The sequence below is a fragment of the Scatophagus argus genome, chromosome 1 (genome assembly GCF_020382885.2).
Source record: "Scatophagus argus isolate fScaArg1 chromosome 1, fScaArg1.pri, whole genome shotgun sequence".
Taxonomy (NCBI): domain Eukaryota; kingdom Metazoa; phylum Chordata; class Actinopteri; family Scatophagidae; genus Scatophagus; species Scatophagus argus.
The window spans coordinates 16429195-16452045 of record NC_058493.1 but is presented as its reverse complement, the minus strand read 5'-3'; the positions used below and the strand labels follow the sequence as shown (position 1 = coordinate 16452045).

At 40.5% G+C, this 22851-nt stretch overlaps 1 protein-coding gene across 7 annotated transcripts in view; it reads right to left on the bottom strand.

Moving 5' to 3' along the window:
- The window catches only part of zfhx3b (zinc finger homeobox 3b), a 328411-nt gene that overhangs the window by 14440 nt on the left and 291120 nt on the right, over positions 1 to 22851 (bottom strand). For 6 of the 7 annotated variants that reach the window (XM_046386999.1, XM_046386989.1, XM_046387010.1 and 3 more), the window contains 3 exons: positions 13780 to 13887; positions 3500 to 3636; positions 2762 to 2962 (listed from right to left, as the gene is read on the bottom strand). In XM_046386999.1, coding sequence (XP_046242955.1) covers positions 2762 to 2962; positions 3500 to 3636; positions 13780 to 13887 — 446 coding nt within the window. The remainder of the gene's footprint in view (positions 1 to 2761; positions 2963 to 3499; positions 3637 to 13779; positions 13888 to 22851) is intronic. The other variant, XM_046387028.1, reaches the window with a different exon arrangement.

Here is a 22851-nt window from a genome sequence, read left to right as displayed (position 1 = left end):
TTCAATTCACATCACCTCACCGTATCCCTAGTCTTCTGTGTTTTGCTGCTGAATCTCAGCGTTAAGACACTTTTCACATTTCACTCTCAGCCTAAAGACTCAAAGGTTGTCCATTTGAGTAATATAAAAAAATCTCTGTCGCTTTCACTGTAACAGCAATGTCTCTGGTGTGATTCTGGATGAGACTCTGTGATGACTCTATCTCCATGCTTTCTGTCAGTCTACACTGTAAATCATCTAAAGGAAACTTCATCATGTAAACATAAGCAAAACTTATTCTGTTATTAATATTTCAGTTATTGAAATAAAAATGATGGAAGTTATACTGAAAAGCAAGCAATTTGCATAGTTGATGCTTTTTTAATTTTCCATATGCTTTCTAATTACTCCTCTAATAGGCTAAGTGATACATAAATACAGCATACTATAGCTTGACATATAGCAAATAGGCCAGATCCAAGTAGATCAGAATCATCCTGAAGCAACAGGAGTTTCAAGGTTAAGCAGAACAGTTAACATTTTTCCCTCACAAAGTACAGCCCTATATGGTTAGTGTGGACACAAATTTGGCTGGAAAATTTCCTTCTTTGTTTTGGTTACCTCTCTATTTCTTCAAAATAAAAAGTGGAAAAATGATGCAACCAGCATGGAAAGTCACAAAAAAAAGTAATCATTTACATTACTAAGTGGACTGTTTCTTGACAACTGCTTCATTAGGCGATTAGTGGAAAGAGTAGAGTATCCCAAGGTCACTTTTAATTTGGACCACCTAATTGGCAAACATAGTTCAAAATGGCTATCATCCAACCAGACAGAATTAATGAAGCACAATTATTTTCATTACCCCTATCTTACACAGACAGAAAATTATATATAGAGTGAGAGAAGCAGAGGAGTGTGTGTATATTAAATATAACGTACAGTATGTATGTACTGTATATGAGAGAGAAATGCATGAAAACATGGGGTGGAAAGGAAGAGATGGCAGTGAGTGCAAAAAAGATAGGTGGATGAAAGGATGTAGGGTGGAGAGTGAACACATCATTATGCATGCTTGGCAAGAAATAAAAGTCACCTATTTCAGAATTAATTAGACTCCTCTCCTTAGACATATGAAAAGGATAAAGTACCTTTCCATCTGCATTCACCAGTTATAAAAAGGTGCTAGCTTTAATGTGTGTTATATTACCTCTGTTCTATCACAGCCCTCATGTAGTGGTTCAGTACATTACTACCACTATAAAAGAAATAAATATTGCTGTCTGCCATACTAATGTGCTTGCCATTTACTTTCTAGATGGGGGATGAAGATGGCGAGGCAGCAGACGGGGCGATGCTTTACTCAGTGATTGTCCAGCAAGCTATTTCGCTTCACAGGACAGAACAGAACAAAGATTTGCTCAGTGATTTATAAGAAAACAGGGCAAATAAAATTTTATTTCCCCTTGATGAGCGTTAAAAGAAACAAGAAAGTATTCTCTGTGGGTAGAAAATAATGCACCAGTGTGCTGCAGCTGATATAAATTTAACTTCAGGACTTGAGTTGAAGATTGCATGGCTCAAGCTATAAACCCTGCGAATTTTGCATCTTATTTCCTGTAGAAGTGAACCTGAATAATAACACCAAACCTTAGAGCATTTTATTATCTATACAGTCTATACATATTTGCTTTTTTTTTTTATATGAGACTTGACTTTGGCCTGATTTCTAGTGAGTAATAACATTTCCATTGCTTTTACTTAAATTTTATGAAGCTGGCAAACCATTCATTAAATTTTGATTAATCTGTGTCACAATTATTTTAACATATTCATAATGAAAGGCTTTGTTTTGACTCGCACACAGGTGATCACAGACATGGCAAGAATGTCAGTGAAGTAATAAATGAACTGGGAGCTGAGAGAGCTGCTCATCTTGAAATCATTAAAAAAAAAAAGAAAAAAAAAGACAAAAACAGATTATGAGTTCCCCTCCCCAAATGACTGTGATTAGAAGAGAGCTGTAAAAGGGCTCTCTGATGATGGGCACATTAAGACAATGAAAAAGAGGAGCAAAATATGCATCTTAAAAAGGCCCAATCATTTCCACTGAGCCAATGGGATTGCCTGTAGCCGTTTCACAATTAACAGAACCCTTTGTGTTTGGTAAAGAGCTGAATGTTGGCAATTTAGACAAGGAAAGCAGGGATGGGAATTGTTCTCACAGCCAGGCAGTCACCCCAGGGTGAGGGACTGTTCAAGAGTGACTCATCTCCTTGGCAATGCTGAATCCTCACATGAGTCCTTGAGTTGACCCATAGCCTGCAATCTGCCTGGCCATAATGTCTATAAGTACCAATATGTTGGGCCACTAACACAAAGTATAAATAACCGTGGAGATAATGACCGACACAATATGTGACAGAGTGAAACATATAACATATACAGAGATTGGTGCTGAATACAGTACAGCTTACCCAGGCAGTACAGCCATGCACTTGTTAATCTATTGTGATTTCCCTCAACTGCATTCCCTGACTTACATAAACTTTGGATAATGCATTACCTAAAGCACTTATGCCTTCTATTTGCTATGGCACTGGAGGAGGAGAATAGGGAATGTGCACTTATGCAGTCCCAAGCAAATACATACTAATCTAGCAAAACACAGTGCAACCTCAGGTTACCTTGAAATGTGCAGTTTACTAAAGAAAAGGATTCAAATGTACTGTTGGCAGAGAAACATAAAAAGCGAAAACAAGTCACACAACACAGGACTTACTGTGGCAATAAGCTTATCAACACAGTCAGGAGCCACACTGTGGAGGTGTGTGAGGTGGAACTGAAGGTGGATCTTGTTGTTGAGCATGTCCTGGCATAATGGGCATCGTAACATGGGCTGGACAGAGTGCTGCGTCATCACGTGCATTCTGAGACGATTTAGGTCCGTGTTGGTGAACTTGCAGTAGGGGCACTGGTACATCTGGGTGCAGTAGAGGTAGTAATAGAGCGGGGCAGAAAAGACAGATCCACAGAGGGTTAATAGGGTGAAATAGGCACAGTGAGCACGGTGGGCTTGCTTGAAGAGGAGCTGTTGATCAGGAGAAAGATTGGGGGCCCCTTCCCTCGAGCAGGCAGATCCCTCTGATCACAGACAACTCTGTAATGCTCAGCACCACTGAGTCTTGGCACCCACTTCAAAGTGCTCTCATCTGTCAAATACTATATTGATTTTCCACCTTATACACAATTAGCACTGCAACTCCAGCAGAAAGGTTAAAATAAGTTTGAGTATATTTGAAATAGCAGCCTGTATGTTAAAAAAAAAGGGTCAGTGAGATAACTAACTAAAAATTATCAGAAGTATATTAATTTAATTGGTGTGTAAGTTTCAGGTTTATAATGAGGGCTTGGTAATTGAGGTTGAGATAAGCGTTAGCATGAATCTCCTAATTCAAAGAGTTCTATGAACATCTGAAGGCATCAGTGTTGTCAAACTTGTATGGCTTTTAACTCTCACCTGCTCCGCAGCACTCTTCTCAGCTGTCCTGGGACGCTTGGAGGAGAGCGGGCTCTCTGAGGTCTCTGACCGCGAAGAGGGCCTTTTGGAGGGGATTGGGGAATCTGACTGGTGCCGTTCCAAGTGGCTGGACGCTGCTGAATATACACAGAGGGATAAAGAGGGATGAGCAGACATGTCAAGAGAAGGTGAGGACTTCAGGCAGTCTTCAGGTCAATCATAGATAAAGGGTTTTGGAATGTTTTTCTTAATGTGACATAACTGCATTTAATGGGAATTGGGCCATGTGTTATCCAACTCATGTCTCCCCGTAAAAAAAGTACTGCACACTTTTCACTTGTCTTCCCATGCTGTTGCAGGGAAACTCACAGCCAACATGCTCTGATGGGCCGTCTCTTTCAATGTGGGCTCGTCGGGATATCATACAACACCACAAACGGCTAATAAAAATATTAATTTGCCACAGGGTGCAACTTTAGGTTTCACACCACTTGTATTTTCAGTTCACATGAGTTTCTAAACTTGAGACAAGGTAAACAAATATAAGGTGGAAAGGGACCACCTACATCAGAATTTAAACATAACCGTTTTTGGAATTACTTATCCTGAAATACCTGTGAAACAGATTATTCACGTTTCAAAGTCTGTGTGATAAACAAATATAAGCTGACGTACAGCATGTTTTATTGAGCCATCCTGGTATATATGATACAAGCATATTTAAGACCAAAGCTTGACTCTTGTACAAAAGGTTTTCAATCTTGTGAATTCAACTCCTTTTTGTCCATGTTACCACAGAAAGGATCAACAAAGAAAAGCTGAGGAAGATGTCGGCCAAAGTTTGTATTTATTTTAAAAGAACAATCAGGTCCTTTTTTAAGGGATCAAGATTTTTTCTTTTCAATCAAGCTCTCTACAGTTTGACCAAATCTTGGAAAAATCCTCAGTTCTTTGTTTCCATAATGCCAGTGAAATTCTCTTTTTCACTGGCACGTCTGTAACCAGCTCCAGTGTGGTGTAGTTCTGCGCAAGCAGACTGTAACAAAGACAAAAAGGATGAGGATGTCAAGATTAGAAAACTTCTTTTCAAACCCCTGGGCTAACCTTGATATTTCCTCAAAGCTTGGCTGGATGTGACAACAAACTTTCATTTAACTTGAAGATTTTCAAGACATAAAAACATGCCATTGGGCTAATGGCATCAGACTGATGATTAGTCATAGCTGAGTATATTCACAGGATATAGCCATGCTTTGGTGCTCAGTCTGTGGAAATGTTTAAATAAAAAAAAAGGTGGATGGCTGCCAACCTCTAAAAAGACTTCCATTACAGTCACCTGTATAGTTACCTCTAACTCACAAACTGAATCAATAATCACCTCATCCTTTCAATGCAAACAACACCAACAAAACAGAAAATCTGTTTCCATGTCTGCAAAGCAGGGTCTCACCTTGAAAACCACATTTGAACTACTCGGCTTAATGAAGAACAAGAGAAGCTAAAGCACATGAGCACTTGGGCTTGTAGAGGAGCTAAATCCACACGGAGTCAGCATGGGGGAGCTGCAGCAGCACCAGACTTTGTCACCAATGGAAAGAGGTCACTACGAAACTTAAGGAGGTATCTTGCCAACCCCTAACAAACCCATAAAGAGTTAAATTTGCCCTGATTTGTACAGTCCTGGAAGGGCAAATTGAGAACAGAGGGCATTGAAGGGGAGGGGTGGTTTGGCAGCAGGGTCAGGTTAAGCAGGGCTGACCACGCTCCTATTCCAGACATTAAAACGTCAGCTCCAATCACGGCGAGGGCAGTTGAGCTGATTACCCAGTGGGGGACCTGGCTTTGGACAGAGCAGCCTGCAAGATCTCCCAGAGACACCAGGATCAGCCAGGGAGGCCCCATTAGGGTCCAGTCACAGTCAATCCTATTAAACACATCCGCCAATAAACAAAGGGAATGTTAAACAAAAGGAACCTCCCATTCGCTGACATTAACCTCTCAGTCATGGCACTGTCCTCACCAATTCATCCTCCTCCTCTTCCAACCTCAACTCCACTTCAGTCCACTCCTACTGCCCCTGAACTCATCTCTCAAGGAAAACAAGGACAGTCATCTGTGGTCACCTTCACATTTCAAGAGTCTGGCTGCTCACATTTGGTAGGACAATTCCAGGTCAAAGGACAATTCCAGTGACCTAGTTCCATCCCGTGATTATAATATATTGTCCTTAAAAATACATTTCTTATTCAGTGGGTCTATTGAATGATTTAGGAAATACCGATACCTTCATATATGTGTTTTGTCTCATGTTCAGCTACTCAGTGATATGATAAGCAACTTCTGACTTTTCACCAGAAACCGCATAGATGCCAGGTTGAGAAGAAAGTCATAGGACAAGCTAAGAGGAGAGCCTAGACCCAACAGCATTTCCTACTATTAAATCAGACTGCAACATTTTAAGCACATACTCTTTATTGTAATAATAAAAAAATACAAAAGCAAAATCTCATATGCACTGCATTTGTGCACAGGACCAAAAGAAAAAAGGAAAGCAGCTAATGCACCTTAAATATGCCTATGACAACTGTGACATACTAGGGGTAAATTAAAGTCTATAAAGAAATTCTAAGACTCACTTTATTTTGTTAAGAGCAGGAAACACTGGGTTTGTGCCTCAGTTATAAAATGCATATAAAATGCATACATTCTGTGCTGTATGCATACATACAGCACAGAATGTAAGCATAGATTAAGTAGACACAAGTATCCTCTCAGTCTCATGATTAAGGGGATAAACATAATTGATTGTAAGTATGGTTCACTTTTACAATTACTTAATTAGCAAAGGTGAAACAAGTGGCTGTTGATGCTAAGGCACTGGAGGGCTGCTGCAGAAGCAGCCCAAACAGGCTTTTATGTGGCTCAGGGTGTTTTATGTTTGTGTGTGTGTGAGAAAGAGAGGGGGAACACACAGAGGGCTTGGGAGGCTTACTCAGATGCAGTCTTTATTGTCATGGCCAATTAGGACTCCATAAATCGGATCAATTGACTTCTCTCAAGAATCCTAGAACCCTGAGACCACACCAGCACCATGACTAACAGTCCAACTACTGTATCCTGTTTTTTCTTGTCAAGGCTGATGAAAAAAAATGAGCGAAACATTGAAAAGCTGAGTATGAAATAGAGATACCTTTTTTTGTTATTATGTAGGCCTACAGTCTACCATGGCTGATTGGACACTGGTGTCCGAGCATAGACAGACACGTGTGAGACACATGAATCTACAATGTGAGCTGGTGATTAGAACCCATGCGGTCCTGATGGAGCAGGATGTAGGACTATAGCAGGAAACCCCAGAAACTAAAATCCCCCAAAACAGTCAGAATTGTTTAAAGAATTATTCCTCATTTGCTTTTTAACATATTTAATTGTAGTTACAGTTTCAGTGGTGAGTTACATAAACGATGCTTGTCCCACTAATAAGTAGTCCTCCACAGAGGCCACTACGGGGCTCTGTGTCTAATGACCAGGCAGAAGAGGTCAGGGTAACAGACAGACTCCTGACAGACATTAAGGTCACTGACGAAGACTGAGCCTCATCCACACCAAACCTCCCATGACAGATACAAGGGTGTGCTTTTGTTTGAAAGCACAAAAGGCAGAGCCGAAGTGGAGGGGAAAAAAAAAAAAACTAAGAGTCAATTAGGTGATTATTAATTCATGCCCCTTTTCCGTAAACCAGAGGCTTTTGTGCTGTCGAGTCCCGTAAGTGAATTGGACTTTGGCACCTTGTCTCACCTCTCGTAGCTGGACTGTATTATTCAAGCAGCAAAGGGGCTGTCAGCACACTGCACCGGTCTCCTGAGCAATCACAGCCTTGTTGTGCTTTTAAAGGGGAAGAAAAGATGGCTGCTGGACAGAGTGACTGACACAGCACAGACTGAATTAACCACAACAGGTCATCTGCCAGATGCAATTAATCTGCCTTGTCCTTGGGAGAGGTTATCCATATTCTAAAATGTGAGTTACAGTAAACAATATGCACGGAAGCAGAGGATGGGAAAAAGATTTCTGGTGTTTCAGAGGGGAATTCCCCTCCTCCTGACAGACATCAGGTCGTCATCATCTCTGGAGTCTCAGCCCCCTCATTACCACAGTTCCTGTCTCGTCGTGGCAGCTTCAGGCCTCCGGTTGTAAAAATCATAGCCTATCATCCAGTCCGTCCACGCCAGCAAGGCTGCATAACTTTACTGTCACTTTGCCCAGACCAGCCACAGTCTGCCAATCACTTTAAACTTAAGTTCAACCCATGATTCCTCTGCATGGTGAAACTCAAAGATCCTCAGTGGGACGCTCTCTGAGGAGTGTGTCCTCTGATCCCAAACTCCCTAACACCTCTCGTCTTCAAACTGTAGAGGGCCTCTGACGCCCCTCTGCTCGTTGCAGTGTAGAAAATCCTAACCTCCATTCCATCGGCAAGTTGGCCATTAATATGTAGATGTTTCAACTCACCCAGTGCTACAACTCGCTCTCTTCTCTATGCTAACAATGCCTGAATAGTATCTTTACATTTTCCCATTTATATCTAGGTTTTAATCTGCAGTCGGTGTTAAAGCCCAGAGCAGTAAGGGGCAGTGTAACATTCCATTCATCACGTCTCTCGTAATTATTATGCACTGATATATATATATAAAAAAACAAAACAGGAGAAACCCAAAGCCTTGAACTAAAAATGTGATACTTAAGCTACATGTGAAAACATTTACTATTATGTATGAAGGCCATATCTGCTGCTTATGACACAGCGTTTTGCAGCCTAACAACATGCTTGCAAGAAAGGCAAGCCGGAGATGAAGAAATTGAGAGGCAATATTAATTAGCAGAAGCATTATTAATCTTCAGGCCACTGAACAACAGGATGACACGGCGTTCACCTTTACAGGACGCTCAGAGAGACGGCACATGTGCCCGGCCATTAGACGGCCTGTGGTAAAACTCATAAACACTGTGCTTTCAGGGAGTTGGCTCACAAACAAGGACAATTTATGGCCTATTATCTTCAAAGACAAAAGGAATTACAATTTGAGGGATGACAAGCATTCAAAGGACGTGATATGAATATGTAAACATTTTCACTGCTCTGTGTCCTGATTTGTCATACTAAGAGGGTTTAAAAGCAATAACAAATCACCACTGCATTGAAAGTCGCCTTGTGTGGAGTAAAAGTAATATAAACTCGAATAATTTGACTGTAACTAAGCATAAACATGCAATTTCGACTTGAACCACGGCTAATATTAAATCTGCATATCTGTACTGTTATACGTTACAGCACAATCCATAACATTTGCTGTGTCTCTTCCTGAATGAGCAACAGCAGAAGTCTCACAGCAGCATTTAGAGCACATTTTTAAAAAGAGCAGACTGCAATGACACAGTGTTGGGTCTAGGGGATGCTAATCATCTTGTTTGTTATACAGACTAACTGCAGCATCTGCAGTATGCAACTCGACATCTGCTTCTCCTACGCACAACACACCTGTACACATGTGCATGATGAAGCACATTTATACACACATGCAGGGGAGAAGAACACACACAAGCACACACATGCATGTGATTGTGTAAGCACACCCAGCTACCCAGCCTTAATCTAAAAGGATGGTCAGGTATAATGTCAGCATTTAACTGAAAACAGTTTGGAGCAATATTTAAGCCGGTCTGTGTGGAAACACCTGGAAGAGAAACACAGGGTTGGAAAACAGACAGGTGCAAACTAATCTGACAGGTTCTAGCACAGTCAAGTAAATATATTAAAACATCTGCTAGGAAATATCTGGAATTAACATATCACAATTTGTTTACATCTCATTACAAACAATTTACATTTGTTCCTACAAGTCTACAGAACATGCTTTAACACCCACGATTAAACAAAACAACACTCCTGCTGTAGGTGTTCTGTTGAAAATGTATAAAAATAGATTTCACCTTTTTTGATTTTACTCATCAAACCCAATATGTGAGAGTTAAAAGCACTGTTTTGGGCATAATGAAGTGGGAAAATACCAAAATATGCACTATTTGTGCACAGGCAGTGTAAATACACTGTGTGGCAGCTAATCGAATGCTAAATTGGATCCTGCACATCACCTTTAATTGGTGCTCCACTAAAGTATGTCAAAATACTCCTACACACTTGTACCTTAACAGCACTAACATTCGAGCTCAAGCTAACGTGGACCAGCATGTCCACAGTCCAGCAGTGGTGGTACACAGAGATTAAATAGATACTAGCATGAAATATTTTATTCCAAAAAGAAAGAGTGTGCCATGACTGCAATGATGGCAAATAAAAAAACACAATAATTTCAAATCAAATTATTCTTAATTACTCAAAACATGAAGTAGTTACACCAAAATACATTTTTTTTCTCTTTGCATTGGGTTTTTACTAAACCCTGGTCTTAGTCTCTGTACTATCAGTACTCTGGACTTTGCAGAAGGCAGAAAAAACATTTAATCACAGTTAATTAATTACAATTAATTAAAACAGTTAATTTACCTGTTAAATACAGACTTGATAAATGACAAGCAACTTTAAGAACTGTGTACCGGGTTAATGTAGATAAATGGAAATGTTTAAGCAAAATATTAACAATTAAAAATATTAAAAACAGTTAGTATATGTAAATAATTATATAAGCAGATATGATTCAAATGTTGGATTACAGAATCCATCCACAGTATATATGATTGCACATATTCCCTATGTTTTCAGGAAGTAGTGTAATTTGTCTTTGTCTGTCTGATCTCCTCTTTTACCGTTCTCAGGATGTGGATGACCCCGACTGGAAAATTATTTTTCACCTCCCTTGCTCCAGCTCCCATAAATTAAATGTAAAAAGTAAAAAAAAAAAAAAAAAAGAAGTATGAAAACAATTATTTACCAAGCTCAATTTCAGTGGACTACCATCTTCCCAGCCACAGAATGGAGAGATTATTTCCTTCAGCTCAACTTTCAATTCAACCTTTCCCATACATTTATGCTAAATGTGTCAAATCGCAAGTCCGAGTCTGCAGGTGTTTTAACAATTCACCTCCTTCCTCTTCTTTCTGCTCTCTCTATCGTCCTTTCTCCCCTGCACTCGCCACCTTGCCTTTCTCCTCGCTGTACCCTCATATGTTCTGCTGCTGCATAAATACACCCCCTGCTTTAATGAAGGTAAGGATCCCATTCCTGCAGAAGCTTTTCCCTTTGCCAGTGCTGTCTCAGCTTGGAGGAGAAGGTGTGAGCAGAGAGGTAAGAGCCTCATGGCCATCCGTTCATACATATTTCATACCAAGCATTAAAAATGACCCTTTGAATTACTAATCATGCAGGATGATTAACTTGCAGCTACAGCCAGCATCATCGTCATTGTCCAAATGCATCAAGATTTTAGTATTCCATTTATAATTACTTTTACTGTTCATTTCTATTTCTTCTCTCAGGACATGTACGTGGAATAATATACTGTATAAACACAAAAAGTTGCACCACATACTTCCTGCAGTAGATGACGTTTACATATGTCTGAATGCGTGTACATGCACATATATGTATTATCTTTGAGATAACTAAAAAACAACACAATAATGAAGTCATCTTTCAAGAGATGACACACTGAATACATATGCATTTTACAAAGGTTTCTGATGTACCTCTAAATGATTTTAATGAATACTGAGGAGCTGTGGAACAAGAAAGAGAAAATAAGATTGACAATGGCTTTAAAAAGGAGGAAGCCTTTTTTCCATGTTCGCTAACGCTGTCTGTCTGACAGTGACTGTCATTTGTAAAGGAACAATGTTGTGCTCTGTTCCAACAGCAACATGACAACGATGAGAAGAAATACTTCAGCAGTTCTAATGATGGACCTTAGAAACAGCTCAGCCTCAGACAGTGGGAGACTGAGCACCTTTCAGATAAATAACAGGTTGGCCAAGATGCTCATCTACCATATTCTATCACACACGCCATCTGTGTGCCTACTGTACAAACATCTTCAGAGAATCACCAGCCAAACAAGTGCTCCTCTGTTTACCAAATGCATCGTGAGGTCTTCCTCGCTTTTTTCCCCCTACAAGGTTTTCTGCTTTGAATGGGTATTGTATTCATCAATCACAAAAAGTTTGAAGTACAAAAAGAGACCCTTCCATTAAACTACAGCTGTCTACCTTTCGCTGACAACACAGCCTTGAACCCAGCACCCCAACATACCCACCCACCTTTTCACTGACATCAAACAGAACCTCAGACCTGGTTTCCTAATGCACATGCTATTTTTAACTAAGCGTTTCTAATAAGCTGCTGGGAAGCTGTAAATTTTTCATATGCAAGCACATATTTCCTTTGTGAAAACACAGAAACACACTTATTTGGTGATTAGCGACTGACAGAGGGGAGGAAAGGAACTGAATATGCTTGTATCAAATTGCATGCCTTTCAAAAAGGAGGAATCCTAATGCGAGGAGTCGTCTTCCTGTGCACCACAGGTATGAGTGAATTATTAATCGGCCAGCTCATTTTAATGCTTTTTAAAGTGCTTTATTTTGATGTGCTAAAACATACTTTTAGCCATATTCAGTCAGGCATGCATATCATTATTTCTTCCATCAAAGAAGAGTGTCGCCCTTTCAAAGAGCACAAACAACTCAGCCTCATTTAAAATAGAAGTTCGAATATCAAAGACACTTTACAAAGGCTGGGCTTCAAACACTGTGATGAAGTTTTTTTTTTTTTTTTTTTTGCTACACTTTATAAAAAAACTTAGGTATGCAAAAGGTCTGAATTGTTTTCCAGCTTTTAACCTGACTAGTGTAAATCAAAACATCCTGCAGTAACACAAGAAGTTAGACAAGTGAGAAGCATCTATCCAGGTCTGTTACTGTTCAGTGTCATCATTATCAGAAATCTCTTCTATCGACTAGGAAATGTCTTAACTGCCAACACTGTTTTTCTAACACAGACGTACAAAGTAAATTGTGCATAAGAAAGAAAAATGAAACTATATTTCATTTACATTAATGTTTCAGAAATCTGAATACAATCAGTAAACAAAAGCTTCAAATATAATTAGATGCAGTGATGCACACAGGCTGTGCAGTACGTGAAGTTTTTGACTCCTGCTTTAAACTTGAGCTTAAGACCATATTTCATTCATGTCGAAGAGATAAAGCTGAGAAGCACAGTCAGGAAGGTGGACGTACAGTGTCTGCGTATAGAAGTGCTGCAAGTGCCAACATTTTTCACACATCCCATCGAGTCATCAGTGTTATTATATTAGCACATATGCCACTTTTGCTTTCTCACACAAAAACTGTTCTAGCTTAAGTACCTCTTCTAGTTACAAACAACAGAACCACATAAGAACCTCAGCTGGTCATTTACTTCTACTAGCTGTCATCTTTCACTGTAAACAGGCCTAATGTTAAAACAATACAGAGCCTTCCAGACAGACCCCAATCATACCACAACACAAACACATGGTGTTAAAAGATGCTCATTTCATCATCTGCTGTAATGACTGTCATAAACGGTTCAGAAGAAAAAAAATTCCACACACGCATGTTTCCATGAAGGTCAGATAACTTATCGATGCTGAACTTATTTGAATTTGAAAATATTTATAAGATTAATACTTCCAAAATGCTCAATAAAAGAAAATGCAGCCTTCATTTGACCAGAAAATTTTGAGGCCAAAAGCTCCTCCTCTAAATGCTAAGCCCAACCCTCTGCTAAGGATTCACCACCTACACCTGTAAATAAAGAGACCGTCCTGATCTGATAACATTAAACACAGGTCAGTTTTGTCTGTGTGTTCCTGTGTGTGCAGCAAAGTTGAGGAGGGGGCAGTGCTATCACATGTGAGAACACACATGGCTCAGCTGGAATTACGCATACAGGCCCCTCTTTTAACATCACCCATTGAGCAAAGACAAAACATGGGTCACATGTCCCCTGGACATATTACCTAAATTGGTTTATCCTAACTGTATCAGATGGGATTTAATGCCTAGAAACCTGCAGCAACATAAAGAACAGCCCTTGAAAAATAGAAGTGGATTGATGGACTTTTGGCAAAGAGTGTTTAATGCTTAAAAAATGCTCAATATTTTAAAATATGTTTAATTTAATTCGGCAAAAGGCCTGTTGTTCAACACCATTCAGGTGCAGGGCCACATGTTCTCTGTGAACAGTCTTCCCCAAATGTATGTGGTGTAAATATTGGCCTTACCTGTCCCTTTGGTGAGCTCCTTCTCCCCCCCACTTTCTCTGTCTTTGGTTTGGTCCTCCTGGTCTGTGGTGGTCTCACTAGCAGCCTCCACATCCTCACTCAGCTCTCCTGAAGGGGGAGGGAGGACGAGATATGTAAATTACCTCACCATCAGAATTGGTGGAAGCACTTAAAGGGACGGCAGCGTTTTTTTCTATAGGAGCTTGCAACAATTACATATGCTGACACACAGTTGCAAGGCTAGCAGACAAAGAGGGCAGAATCTGCTTTCTGTCCTGCACTATCTGATCATCAACTGTGATATTTAGTTACACAAAATTAATAAAATTAGACTTAAATAATTGTGGTATATAAATTATTATTATTAATATTATGATTATGATGATTATTATTATTATTGTGGATGTTATTATAACATTCATTTTATATTTTATTTTATTGTGAGTGCTAATTTATTAATATTTCCCCATGTATTCAAGACCATGACAACTACTATGTTTTTTCTCTGTTTAATGTTGGACATAAAACAACAGAAAAAAAGCACACACGTGGTCTGAAGTGGGCAGATGGAAAAAGAATTTTGTGTGAACAGTATCCTTCAAGAGAAAAAAGACTTTAAACTAGGCAAGGCCAAGATTTCCCTACACACACACACATACGTTACTGTCCCCTGCTGCAATCTGGTAGGTTACTTACCAACATGACATTCATGTCACTTTTTCTATCCTACCATTGCCAAAAAAAAAAAAAAAAAATCATAAATATTTAAAACTTTCAGAGCCACAATTCATTTTATTTTTATGCCAAGTCAAAGGCAGAAATCCCATGTAACCACCTTAAAAGCCTCAGCTCGATATATCAGGCCATTTAGGAGCATCGAAGTCCAAACAATGGATATCCAATAACGCCATTTGTAAGTAACACACAGAGGAAAAGATAGCAAAAACAGATAATAAAAAGGGCATCAATCTTGTTTATTTCCCTCCAGTGCCCCCTGAACATCCCCTTTGCCTGTTAAGTTTGTTTAAAAGTAGTGAGACTTGCATGCAATAGCATTGATTTGACAACAGTAAACTAGGCTGCAGTCAATAGGCCCTATCAGTTATTACACAAGTCAGCTAATTCTCAGCAAATGTACTTAAATGCTCTTTTGAAAATGCTTTCATGCCTGGGTCTCTACTCTATGAGCTATTGATATATTGACAATGCTACAACAGCTACTGAAATATCCTGTTCAAGTATTCAGCCCTGCAGTCATCACACATCCAATCTTAGCTCACCACATGACTACCCAGAGCCAAAACCACTTTTATGATGTTACATTATCCCCAACACTCACTGTTTATCCTGTCAGATATGAAATACTGCATACACTGTATATAGAGTTGACATCGTGTTCTCAAACTCTGGTATGTGTCATTATCGCAGACACACGTTGAACACATCTCTGAATCATGTGGCTAATCTCACAGTCCCTTTCCTGATGACAGGTCCTACTCTTAAATAGAATATTCATAAACTTCTAATCTTTTTTTCTTCTGAAATGTTAAACAGTTTTAGACAAAAAAAAGTCCTGTTTATAAGAGAGGAAATACTAAAGGAAATTATTTTTTTTTAATTGCCAATTCATTCTCTGCTGTGTATGTCAAAGAATATATTCTTTCTCTGATATTAGAGAGTGTCTATGACATATTTTGCTGGTTTTAAGTTGCATGTAAAATCGCCTTGGGCTCTAAAGGTTACTGAATACACACTAGAGCTACAAAATCATGGGAAGTGTATATTAACACAACACTAACTGTACTATAGAAGGCACAGCAGCATGCTTATACATACAGGGTTACTCGATTAAAAAAACAACCCATCAAAGTCAGTGAAAAACACCTTTGTATTACTGGCCGGACAGACGCAATATCTTCCATTTCCTGCTTGCTGATACAAATGCTGTGGGAAACGGCTGTGTGAGCGGGGTGATTGGTGTATGGATTGTGTTGTTACACACTATAGCTGAAAGCTGATCCTGTGATCCGATGACGTTCAAATGGAGATATTTAACAGGGATGACCGGCTCCTAAGTAAAAAGCATTTTTAAGTGTTCCCTGGATTCCACCCATGAATACATTTTATTCTTTTATTTTTAAACATGTTTCTATTATGTTTCCAAGGCAACTCAGGAATTCCATCCAGTGCGGCCCATCCCGTGGTGGTGAGGCGGATCTTAAACATTCCCAGAAAACCAAAGAACTCCTGCCGAGTCCCAAAATCCCATCTAACGACTGCCTGCATAAATCTCTACAACTCTGGGAGAATTAGGATACTGTACAGCTGCATAGGTGCTCAGATTACAAAATAATCCCCAGGTAAATTTTTTCACCTTTAAAAACGGGGCAAGGTGTCATTTCTTAGCTATGTGACACTTGTAGTGAGACTAATTCCCCACCTACACATCAATACACACTTTGTGCTTAAACATTACTGTGATATGCAGCAGGCAAAATTCTAAAGCTATTCAGCTTCCCTGTGCACAGCCCCAACTTCCTGCATGCTCGCATGAGCACTGATATTTTTTTCCTCCTGTGTGTTTTCAATACTTCCTTATTTACATGTTTAATCACAGTATGTGACACCTTTAACACACACGACACCGAGTCCTTCCCATAATTTATGCAGAAATGCAGACATTTAATTCCAGGAGCAGTGTTACATATTTAAGTGGCAAATGGTTTTGCCTATTCCTCGTCTCATCTCCAACGGTATTACACAATGATTAAAGCCAGGCCAACCATAATTAATGAAAGGTCATGAGTGGCCTAAGAGTAGGATGCAAATGGAAGAGGCACTAAAACTGTAGCCATAGATTAACTCTGAAAATAGATGAGGAGAAACACTCAGAGCTATGGCAGCAGGCCATTTCTAACCCAAATCTGAGAGATGTAAAGGACAATAGCCTGAAGGTTGTCTTCTAATTAATTGTCTTCATTAACCATCCTAATACAATGATATGAAACAGTTCCATTAATCTAATCATGCAAGCTGAATAAGCCCATTGCCGACACAGAGATTACACTCATTTGTTCTGAGCATATAAATATCAGCTTTGCTCTGCCAGTCACTCAGTGGGGACAGTCCATGGGCTCTCTGTTCCAGCATCTTGCAAACGGACACACACACACACACACACACACACACCATATCTGCGCTCAGAAGCCTTCCCTTCTTGTGTTTTGCCAGCGAGTGCAGAGGCTTAATCAGGCCCATAGGTGTCACTCTATACAAGCTGGGAGAGAGCAACTTGCTCGCACACATTAATGAGGTGCTGGGGGAAGGGGCTGAGCAGCAACAGACAGAAACACATGAGGAAGGGGAAAAGGGAAGAATTATGTGGAGATGACAAAAGCAGATGCTATGCAAGAAGCGTCCGGTGAAGATGAGACACTGAAAATGGCAAGATTACCTTCAGATGAGAGAGAGCAGCCTTCCTTTCCCCTGAAGAGCAGTGATTACACTAATGCTAATCAGACTGACAAGCACAAACGGCCTAATAAATAATTGATGGTAACCACTGCACTTTCCAGTATTCCTTCCCAGACTGTAGAGAAGAGCAGCAGCAAGTAATAATAGTCACTCTAGATATCTTTCACTAGGTCAGGCTCCTCCTCCATCCTCTGCCTCAGCAGAATATACTGCTATGATGATAACTGCCTTTCTTTAAGTACAGAATTCCAGTCCTACCTGAGAATCGCTCCAGTTTTCCTCAAACAGTAGCAGCAGCCTGTTCTTTTTTTGTTGCATATACAGTATCTCAACAACACTGTCTTGTCTATCTCTCTTGACTTTTGTAAGTCCTGGAGAACCAGCATAGGGGCTGAGCTGAGCTCCTTCCTCTCCCCGGCTCTCGAGCACTGGGAGAGAGGGTTGAGCTCTGCTTCTCTCCAGGCTCTTGTGTGGAGCTCTGTGTCTAAGCTCTCATTACTCTCATTATGATTATTTAGGCTGTTGTTATCATTTTAACCAGGTGTCACAGGATCGCACTGTAAATCAGAGAGGTGTGCTTCCCTTGCTTTATCCAGGGCCGGACAGCTTCCTTTTCTTTAACACTGCACTGTCGGATAAAAAGCAATCTTATTTCACACTTCACAGACTCTATCTTTCTCCCCTACTTTTTCTTTTAAAAATCCCCCTCTTACTCCCCCAATCATCCTTTGCACCCCCTTTCCTGATATCAAAGTTGGCCTGACTCTGGACTAGAGGGTGCAAAATGAAAGTGACAGGAGGGTACCACGGGACAATGAGACACAGGACCCATGCTGAGGGCTTTCATGCATTGTCCGCTCCTCATATCAGCACCTCTGTGCCCCATACGCAAGACCCCCCTTTAAAAGCACAACACACAGGAAAACACTCCCACCCCTCCTAATGCCCCCACCCCTGCCAATGCACACACTCACAGAAGAGCTCCCTCCTTACGTCCTCACAAGCTACCTCTCATAAAACCACAATGAAGCAAAACATGGCCACAATCTAGCCAGAGACAAGAGGGGCTTTTGCTTATGAACAACCAATAAACCACAACATGGTGCTATCAGCAGCCATACTGGCCGCTGCACAACAAAACATAAAGCTGAGTAAAAAATGTCAATGCATGTTATGCTGCGCAGAAAATGCTTTTCAAATGACTTGCAAAACATTCTCACTGATGTGTATGTTATTACCCTTACTTCTGTTGTATTCATTTATATGCACTCCAACCTTAATTATGAGATGCAATCAAAAACGCCAACAGCAATATTTCAAACGAATGAAAGTGTAGTAAAATACACATAAATGCACACGAGAATCAACATAATAAAATGTGAGAAAACGCACTACAAATACTAGACCTGCCCCACACACAGACACACACAAACAAAATGAAAGTGCATCTGTCTCTGTACTCTTCTCTTCTCACTCGTGCTCTTACTCCCTCTCTCCTACACACTTTCACATTTTGAAAGGAAAGAAGAGCAAGCTACCTCAGCACTGCTGGTCGGAGTTACGTGTTAGATTCCTGACCTGACGATGGGGGATTTGCTGGCCTCTCGCTGCTGGCCCTGCTGTGACCTCAGGATCTAAATGTGAATGAATACTTTGTGTCTCCATGGGGCTGAAGGTGGTGGTGGGGTAGTCGAAGAGGAGGTGCGAGAGATGGAGGAGGGGTACGGGGTTAAGGCAGCTAATAACTAGAAAAACTTTAAACGGCGAGTTAATCACAAACAGCAGTGATAGCTCACACTGCCCTGGAACAATCTCATGTCACCCCCTCCTCCACTGCTGCACTATTTACCGGGTGGTGCCTGCTCATCAAACCAGCCCCATAGGTCGCCCACACAACACTTAATTTGATCCCCCTTGCCTTTCGAAGTCATTGGCTATTTGAAAGGACTCAGTGCAGCCAGGTCATAAGGAGCTGCACATAGAGGTCAACAGAAAAAAAACCCAGAAACATTTAAACACATGTAATGTGACTAATTCGACCGCTTTCTTGCGCTCTCTTACTTAGTTAGAAACTGTTATTGAGCACCATGTAATGTATTAAATATGCTCCCTAAAGTGTTATCTCATGGGAAATTATACTAATTAGAAATACTTCTCATGATAATGGCATGTTTAGATACATTACAAATAAAGTGGATAAAGTGAGTGCCGCTCTAGTTCTTTTCTCTTTGTGTTTTACTTGAGTGATGAGAGAGAAGAAGATCTAGGTTAATGTAGCTACACAGGGAGCGAGCATTCAGGGACTGCTCACTCGTCTGCCCCAGCTGACACACACACACACACACACACAAACACACCACTGTGACTTCCTTGAATGTCCAAGATGACGGCTGCTCACTAACACATATTATGGACACAATGGAAGATGCAGGCTGTACTTTTCCCTGCTAGGATGGCGAGCTAAAAGCCTGGATAGGGGGCAAAAACATCACTGGGCAGTGCTCTTCCATCTACTCTGCCTGAGGGACATTGTCCTGCACAAAGAGCCACTCTGCCTCTCTGCCACCCCCCACCATGCATTTATGCTCGTCGTATTCCACTGCAGCGTCCTCTTAAATCAAGCTCCTTTCATTAATGCATATTTTTATTTTTCCTCTGGCTCTCCTCTTCTTCCTGGCTATACAATGCCTTCACCTATTTGCTGCTATTCAAAGGGACCAAACAGATTGGGGTGGCTTGACTGAATGTGTGTGGTGAGGGTGGCTGAAGGGGCGTCTGAGAAGGGGGGTGAGGGGGGGGCACAAAGCATCACCGCTGTCATGAAGGGCAACCACATCAACTCTGAAATATTCACCAGTGGGTTGGAAAATACGATAGTACAGTTATGACAGACGAACAGGCGACTCCCCCACTCCAGCCCACAGTCCCCCGCCCCTCTCTCCATCAGGGCGGAAGCACGGTGGACACTCTGAATATGTATAACCCGGAAAATGTATTGATTTTTCATTTGGCAAAAAAAGGACACAAAAATCACATAACCTGAAACTGTCACAGCTCTTTTGTTCATAGCTCATCTCTCCTGATGTTTGGCTTTTGCCACAAACTCTCTTTAATTACCTGGTACAGCGAGCTTCAGAGCTTTTCTCCACAGAGACACAGCCACATACAGCCTGCTGGGCTTAACAAGACAGCCCACATCTATTATATATGACATACACCCAGCAGCTTTTGTTTCATATCTGACTAATAAGCGCACTGAATATGACTATACCCACAGTTTGTTTTGTTATTATACACAAGATATAGTGCAAAAAAGCTTTCTTGAAGAAAACCTTGAAAATTAAAAATACAGTACGGCACATTAAAAATAGCACTTTCATATTAAAAACTAATGCTGGATAGCCTGAGCATTTATTTGATGTGCTGTTCTAAAGCGGTTCTGCTTAACATGAAATTCTCTTATCGATCTAAGTTTTTTTCAGGTAACAGGCAGGTGCTCGTATGTTTGTCTGAGTTTGCACACTTGTGTATGTGTGTGTCCATTAACAGGTACTTATCTGTTTATCTCTCCTTTTAGGTACTGCAGACCAGTACAGTGGACTGTCTGAAAAAGATCTCTGCCTGTCGATTTATTGAATGTGCCATTTGCATATCTTTGTAGTGCATCCATCTGCCTGTGGACTGTTCTGTGGAGGTATTAGCTCAGAAAATCAATGTTGCCATGGCTGGATGTATGTAGCGCCTACCTCGGCGCGTGTTAGGAGTCGGGCTCACAGCTCCCACATGGGTCCTATTTACATGAGTCCTGCCGGCAGAGGCTTTCCTTCAATCTTTGTAAACTTAAAGTACACAAACATATTTCTCAGCATGTGCCTCCAGAGTGGGCTGGTTTCGCCATCCTTTTCGATGGTCATCCTCCTTGTCTCCGTCTACAGCCCAGGGCCTGGCTGGCTGTTTGTTTATGAAAGCGTATGCCCAGATAAAACAGAATCCAACAAGGTTATGAATACCAATTTTGCTAATCAATTTTATTTAAAATATAAAATATAGGGTATCACTGATGTGTTTGCTCTCAAAAGTTGAATGGTCTGCTAAATTCAGATGTTTCAGGATAGCTGAGAGGAGAAGCGGAGGATGATGGGATGGTTTTATCTTATTTATTTGTCACAATTATTTTATTTAAAACATCGTACAGCTGCACAGATATATATGGAGGCAGTGTATGTGTAGACCTTACTATAGATATACATTATATTTTTCTAGTACCAGCCTGTAGTGGATACACTGGGCAACTTTCTGCTAACAACCACCCTGGCTGGTTGCTCATAGCTAATTGCTAAAGAAATCCAATGATTACACTGCACAGGCACTTTAAAACATCCAGGAGAGTGCTTCCACTTATTGAAAAAAACAAAAAAAACAAAAACGCTCTCGCTACCTCTATCCATTCAGTTTCTAATACAAATCAAACACAGGGAGCTTTCTTTCACCATTTGTCTTTCTTTCTGTTCCTCTTTGCATAGACCATCCATTACTTTCACATGAAATATGAAAAGGCAATATCCTCTCTGTGTTTGTACTGAAGCGTAATGCAATTGTGTTGTCATTTATAGGAAATAATCGCAAACCTCTCTTTCATTTTCCAGTTCAAATAACCATGAAAAATTAGCCTTCAATGTCAGGGAGGACAACAAAGGGATGCACACAGACTATTGCTTCACCACCGCGCTTGACATTTCTCCTTAATAGGAAAACGGGTGGTTGTTTCTATCTTTCTTTTTCAATCTTTTTCTTTTTCTAACCCCGTTTTTTCCCTAATTAAAAAGTTCTGCACTCAGATCTTTGCAAATCTTTCGTGCATCCTTGTTCAGCGTGGAGGGTCTATATGCGAAGATGGAGAGTTAAAAAAACCTGTGCACCCCGCTCATTAGCACCCCAGTCCCCATCTGCTGATGGCTAGCATTGGAGGGAGATGTCGCCAGACAACCACTATGGGGCCTAGGTCGCCGTGACTAACGTCCAGCATCTTTATAGATAAATAATTCAAGAGCTATCAGACTCCCTGGCAGCAGAGCAGTCCCCCCCACCAAAAAAAAAAAAAAAAAAAAACATACTTAGGCCACAGCTTGTAAAGGCCTTCCTAACCAATCAGCATTTAGCCCTTACAATTGATGTACAACCACATGCCTGTACAAGACCCCCACACAATTAGCTGTAGCATTATAGTCAGAGGATCCTTTTAATTTAGAGAAATCTTTATTTTCAGTGTGAGCAGCAAAGTAATGGCAATTGCTTTCTGTATTACTGCCATTTAAGTCTTAATAGGCAGGTTGTTTTCCACTGTGATTATGTACAAAATAATCAACCAACTTGGCAGCGCAGTTATTGGAGATGCATTTAACCAAGTTTATGTTCTGCTCGCAACACTGGGTATAGAGAAAGTGAACATGACTGAATATCAATACTGCAAGGTGCACTGTAAGTACGTAAAAACATTTCTTTAATATTACTTTAGTTTGTGAGCAAAAATAGCAGCACAATCACCTTTATTGCTAATTTATAAACCTTTGATGCATCAATACGCGATTATCAAAGAAG